Source organism: Brachypodium distachyon, chromosome 4 (assembly GCF_000005505.3).
Source record: "Brachypodium distachyon strain Bd21 chromosome 4, Brachypodium_distachyon_v3.0, whole genome shotgun sequence".
NCBI classification, from domain to species: Eukaryota; Viridiplantae; Streptophyta; class Magnoliopsida; order Poales; family Poaceae; genus Brachypodium; species Brachypodium distachyon.
The window spans coordinates 45,345,363-45,351,888 of NC_016134.3; the positions used below are offsets into that span (position 1 = coordinate 45,345,363).

The 6,526-nt window shown below is 39.8% G+C and overlaps 1 protein-coding gene across 1 annotated transcript; it reads right to left on the reverse strand.

The window, feature by feature from the left end:
- Nucleotides 1-313: 313 nt before the first annotated feature.
- LOC104584765 (transmembrane 9 superfamily member 1) lies at nucleotides 314-6,137 on the reverse strand. Its single transcript, XM_010240357.3, has 12 exons — nucleotides 5,917-6,137; nucleotides 4,145-4,337; nucleotides 3,916-4,020; nucleotides 3,778-3,795; nucleotides 3,595-3,683; nucleotides 3,361-3,513; nucleotides 3,053-3,187; nucleotides 2,762-2,928; nucleotides 2,091-2,185; nucleotides 1,422-1,795; nucleotides 940-1,213; nucleotides 314-856 (listed from the first exon to the last, which is right to left on the reverse strand). The coding sequence occupies exons 1-12, from the start codon at nucleotides 6,028-6,030 to the stop codon at nucleotides 789-791; spliced, it is 1,785 nt and encodes a 594-aa protein (XP_010238659.1). The 5' UTR covers nucleotides 6,031-6,137; the 3' UTR covers nucleotides 314-788.
- Nucleotides 6,138-6,526: the final 389 nt, after the last annotated feature.

Consider the following 6,526-nt stretch of genomic DNA (forward strand, 5'->3'; position numbering starts at 1 on the left):
AAAACCTCAACAAACCAAGACGCTTGTTGCCAAAGACACAAAAGATAGATGCTCGTTTGTTGTTCAAGGGTGAGATACATTGACCCAGCAAATGACCCTTCGCCTTGTCGGCATGCACGCATCATATTTTTTCACGTCTGGTCACCTGAGGCCCTGAAAGATGGTACTCGTACTCGTAGCACTCCTAGTGGCAGTGTTCATCAAAGAAGCTGCGGCGCCACAATCCCAGATGGCAGATCGTCTCGGAAATACAACTAAATACCACAAATATAAAAAGCACTGGACTCAAAAATTCGGACGGTACTGCTGGAGATACTCCAATGTTTAAGCTCCCACTGAAGAGTATATATAAATGTTGAGATATATATAAACACAAAGATCTGCTCGTGATAGACGATAATCTGTTAACTGACATCCTTGAATTGGATGCAACAATTCGGACAGGAAAATCCAGACAGTGCCGCAACACATGGATACTCACTCCCTACTTCTGATTTGAAAAGAGAAAAAAAAAAGTAACAAAAAAAATTAAGAACCTAAATGTACCAGACACTTGTACTAAATCCGTCAGCTACCACAAGTATACATTACGAGGGCAGCTCCAGGGAAGAAATAAGTAGGCAAGAGAACTGGGGTGTAATTGAGTAAGCCAAGGGAGCACGGCCTACTGCGTTGTTTCTGAAACCCCAGTCAGGAACTGGCATTAATCCAGTTCAGAGGTCTCGCTTCCACAGCAATAACACCACATATGATCTGATACCGCCACCCCTCCCGTATGCACCGTGAATTTAATCACATTTGATGTTTCTGTAGATTCTCCTCACAAAAAGAGTTGATCCTAGATAGCCAATAGCACCTGAAACACCAAGAGATGTCAGAACAACAAAACGGTCTTAAAATGTTCTGACGCCTCAATCATTAGTAGCAGCAACAGCTTACCACATAGTATGCCTAGACCCAGACAGAACATCAACGTGTAGCCAAAGTAGAAACTTGTCTGGAAAAAGCCAGACATCTTTGTCTTCACGTGATAGTAGTAGATGGAGTACAGATACACATATAGTGCTGTTGATGCAGCAGAGAAAAACGAAGTCCATTGCCAATGATAGTTCTCAGCGTTCAGCAGGAAATAAGTACCCACGATTGTGACACAGATGGTAACTATTAGAAGAATGACAAAGACCAGCAACATGAAGCCGTAGACATAATAAACCTGCCAAGCCGAAAATGTTGCATAAGCAAATGCCCATATAATGAAAATTGCAACTAGAGGCTTCAGAGCGCATGAAGGACAATAATATGAAGCAAGGACAATAAAAATGGGATTCTGCATGCTATACTACGTGGCTATACATGATGTTAATGATTAAAAAAAATTAAAAACAGTATTTAGTACAGTTGACAATGATGTCCTTGTTTACCTTGTAGTTCCAGAATGATGTGAAAACAAAGTACATCTCAATGAAGATGCTGCCAAAGGGAAGAAGCCCACCCATCAATGAGATAACGGAAGGTGTAAGGTACCACTTCCTCTCAGGTATTGGTCGTGGAATAGTCTTTACTCGGCAGGGATTGTTAGGAGCCCCACTCCAGTTCCTACCAACAACCGTGCCCAAAAGCACAAGGGGAAAAGAGATGAAAGCCCAAAGGACAAACATGACAACCATTGTACCGAATGGTATTGCTGCTAACGATCCATAGAAGATAGCAATTGTGTTCAGTGCAAAACCGATTGCGAAGTGCAAGAATGGAAAGAGGGATGCTGTAAGGATCATAGCTTTTATCCAGTTTTTGCCTGCCATAGAATCAAGTAAAGCATTCAATAATCCATAGGTCATGAAGTGATCAAAATAGTTAGATGATAATATACAAATTCTAGAATATTCTAAAGAAAGTACAATAACATGAAGTGAGAACAATCTTTAAATGACAATGTGCAAGAAATCTTCGAAAAAAGTATAATAAAATGATGAAACCAGAAAGAAAGAAACATTCAGAAAAAAGCTGAACCGTTCAAAAGTTCAGGCTAATACTAGTTGTCTAAGAAGAAAACAAAATCGTGAGACTTGTGAAAAAGCAAAGAACCATACCACCATTCCTTGAGTAAAGACCAGCACTAATATATCCTGAAATAAAAGATGTAAGAGCATAGCACACAATGAAGGTTGTGATGATAGCCCCCCGCCTGAAAAACATTGCACAATATGTAAGTTGTAGAAAAGCAATTGCATGCTTAACCATGTACAGAGGAACCATGCTCCATGCTAAAACAGAATGTAGTTTTCTCCACTTTTTCGATTTCTAGGATCTATTCGCTTCTCTGTACTATACCTCCACAGTATTTGTGCAACTCAAAAGGACAGGATAAGTTTTGGATAGTGAACTGCAGGATTAGTTCTCTTTCAAATATTTAGCCTATCTAGAAGACAAAGAGAAAAAGGGACAGCTAATTCAGAATGATGTTTCATAATTGCAAATTTCCAACAGATAACGAGAGGCGAGATTTTCCAAGAAAAAAAATAAAGAGAAGATTCCTGGCCAGTTTTGGACAAACATGTGGCTGGAAGCTTACAGGTTATAGTATTCTGAAATGTAAATGCTGATTCCTCTCATATTTCAAATATTCCTGTACTTATTAATAGGTACTTACAATGACAATGCTATTGTGGTTTTAGTTTGTCAGATATTTCGAAACATGTGTTCTGCATGCAATGACAAGGTAGAAAGAGGACAGAAAGAATGTCTCTGGTTTTGAGCATACCCAACATATAACATGCCAACAATGGCCAATACAATGACAAGTAGGATAAGAGCTGCCAACTGAGTACCGATACCAACAAGAGCAGAAAGAAATGTCAAGCTTCGAGGAGGACGAAATACATCGCCATGGACAAGCTTCCATCCAGATTCCTCATTAACATCTCTCTCCTAACAAAGCAACATCATGATTTCAGGCAGCAATTAAGTGGCAGCAGATGAAAATCAAAGGAATTTATTTACTTCAGCAAAGTATACATTTAAACAAAATATACTAAAGAATTCAGATGCTCACCAGTGACTCCAGATCATCATCATCACGAGCATATTTTGCATAATCATTTCTGAGTGTTCGCATCAATATCATTGAAACCAAACCCGTGAGAAAAATAACCATCATGAAAGAATTGAAAATGGAGAACCAATGAATCTGAACATGAGAAATTGAAATAAATTTAGAAGCTTCCAACGGTTAGTTCAAAACTTCAAATGGAAGATGCCGCTTCCTATTGTTGGAATCGAACAATTATCTCCAAAAGCATACAGCGGGCTGTGTGCTATGCACACTCAATTCTTGTTGGAAGAAACACGGATTAAATTTACCTGGTGCTCAAAGAAAGGATAGTCCAGGTAAACTTCAAAACGGCGTGCAAATGAGACTTCTGTTGCTACCCACTTGACTGAATATGTCATATCAAACTTTTTACCAGCTTCAAGGAGCTTAGGAGACTCTTGGGTGAGATTAACATGAATTATCTACAAATATCAGATCAGATCATTGTTTAACCTTTTCCAAAATTAATGTGCTGGTTTTCTGAATCAGTGCAAAATGCATACCCTGTTATCATTATATTTAACAAGAATGTTCTTGTGTGTGTAAAGATAATGCTTGTTTTCACTGTTCTTGTCAGTCTCTCCAACAAAACCTGTCAAAGCACATAACAACTGTCTTGTCAGGCAAAAGAATTAGGGTTTGAAAAACAAGTAGGGTTTAAAAAAACTAAGTTGATAAAAACATACCCCAAAGAGGTAGATCATCTAGGTGAATGACGCCCCAAGCAATGCAAAAGAGTTGATGCAATAATGTTAGAAACAAGAAATATTACCAAATCATTACAATCAAATAAAATTTAATGGATCAAATATGGATCCACATACCGATGAAAAATTCAAACCAATATGAGTTTTCAATGGCATCAGCAAATTGTTGAATCTTTTTAGAATCTAGTTCAAGTGTACAAATTGAGCCCTTTTCCACATCGCCTACAGATAAAACAGCAAAGAAAAACTTTATACAGTCAGTAAGACAAGCAAATGCATACCTACCATGGACATTGGGTACATAGTAAACAAATACAAGTATGGTGTGAAAACAATATCAACATACTTAAGAACTTTATGTCAAGCTGACTATCAATCAGCTCATTTCCACCCAAGACCTCTCCAAGACCACCCCATTTATGAGGAGGATTCTCAGACAGCTGACAAAATGGAAGGCTGTGATAGTTGTAGGTTTCTTGAGGATTATTGTAAGGGCCAACTTTATTCACCCAGAGCTTAACTGGATCTCCAGTTTTGTACTGCATGCAAGAAATATAAAAGAAGATGAGAACTTCTGATCTCACAAAGTTCCTCCTACGACATGATATCAAGCATAATTAATTTTGAAAGGAAATCAGCACTTAAGATAATACAGTGGAGTAACTGTAGGTTTATATCTGCAAAACCATGCTAACTGGAACCGACTTATTACGAATTTGGGGATTGATGATGGTAATGATAAGGTATCATGGAGACAAGAAAAAATCCCTGGGATCTCTTTGTCATTACTCAGTGCTGACATCTGCCATCAAAATTTGCAGAGTTACAAAATAATTTTCTTCACTTTTATATAAGCGTTCAAGTTTGATATACAATAGTTGAATCACTAGTAAGACTCTTAAGGATATCGGCATTTTCATGGACATTGGGTGATCAGGCTATATGTCAGTGAGGCATGATGATTTGGTATTCTCTCAAACGCAAATCGTTTTGGTGACATGCTACGGAATTTCCTTATCAATACAGATTGAACAAATAAATATATTATTGCTCACTAGTGAAGCTGATTCAGTAATGTTCATAAGGTCACACAGACACGGTTCAAGAGTCAGCAACTCACTACTGTCAAAATACTATCACCCTAGTTGCATGGATTGGACAGCTGAATTGTCTCATTTATTTCACCAAATTGAATAGTGCAATGGCAAATATATCAAAGCTAGAATGCAAAATACTATCCTAATTTAGAATTAATTGGAAGTTCTTACAATGTCCTAAATTAAATTAATTTGCATCAATCACAAGGGAACAAAATAAAATAAAAATGATGCAAGCAACAATTTGATAGGAGATATCGTTGTTATGGTTTCCCACTGCCCACATGATAGCCTATTATTTTTAACCACCAACTGCACCCGATATGCATGCAAAGCAAGATATAGAACATTTGTATGTAATACAAGCTCAACGGTTAGTACCTCTATCTCTCTATGGAACAAACACTGTCATTAATCTCACAGTATCACACTATACCCTTTTGTATACCCTATCGAACATACACTATAACCTAAGTACCTAACTGAACCTGAACATACAAAATTTTGTCCGATCAAGACCAGGTTAAATATCCAAGTACCAGGGCATCAGGCAACACTACTGTTGCCGTTTATGACTAGGTGTCCATCCCATTCAGAGATCGATGAGAGTCCAGGTACTGACTTAAGAGATTTCCACCGCCATGACTTCAGTTAATCTACGGTGAATCTCTCGTCCCGAAGTCCTAACATGTCCATTTCCTGCACTCCCACATCAACCGGTTCTACGCAAGCAATTTCCAAACGATTCTACGAGCCCACTGCAGACACAGAACTCCCTTCGACGTTGAACCATTTGCATCACATCAGGTACTACTACCCCGAGACAACCCAACTGTGCTAGGAGCTAAAACAGCAGCACGCGGGAGCCGGAGAAACCAGAGCGAGATCGCGCTGGCGGGCGTGCAGATCTGACACCACGGAACGGGGTGCAACTCGAGCGATCCAACCGAGAGGATACGACGGGAGGTTTTAGATCCAGGCCAGGGCGGAGATGGAGAAGGGGATGGGCTGGGCAACGCACCTTGTGGTCAGACTCTGAGGCGGACGCGCGGGGCGGAGAAGCGACGGCGAGAACGGCGGCGAGCGCGAGGAGGAGGAGGAGGCGGCCGCGCCCGCAGCTAGAGGAGGGGCGCATTTCTGCCGGCGGCGAGATCTGAGCAGGAGGAGGCGGTCGCGAGCCTTGGGTCGGGGTTGGCCCGAGAGAGACTCACGAGCCCAGCTGCCGCCTCGTGATTTCCCTGCGGGTTTGGACGGTCTCTGATCTAATCTATGCAGATCTGTTGACCGTTGACTCTAGACTTGAAGAAATCGGTCGAACCTGAGGCAAATTTCAATGATCAACGCAACACGAGGAAAAATATAAGAAAATAAGCATATACTCTCTCCATTTCACAAAGAATGGCACGCACACTTCAAGATTTTATTTTGATCAACAATTAGACTAGTCATTTAAGGGTTATGTGCTACAAAAATTATATCATTGGATTCGTATTTCAAAAATCTTTCCAACAATATAAAATTTGCAACATATAATCTATATACTATTGGTATAATCGTTGGTCAAAGTTCGACCTCGAGAAACGTGGACGTCATTCTTTGTGAACAGGAGGGAGTATGTTCAAAACTTTTTT

Bases quoted from the DNA above. Each gene is read 5' to 3' on its own strand.
- LOC104584765 (XM_010240357.3), bottom strand. From the start codon at position 6,030: ATGCGCCCCTCCTCTAGCTGCGGGCGCGGCCGCCTCCTCCTCCTCCTC. The intron at 3,514-3,594 runs GTATGCATTTTG...TGATATTTGTAG, and splicing joins TTAAATATAATGATAACAGG to ATAATTCATGTTAATCTCAC. The intron at 2,186-2,761 runs GTATGCTCAAAA...AATGTTTTTCAG, and splicing joins GTTGGCATGTTATATGTTGG to GCGGGGGGCTATCATCACAA.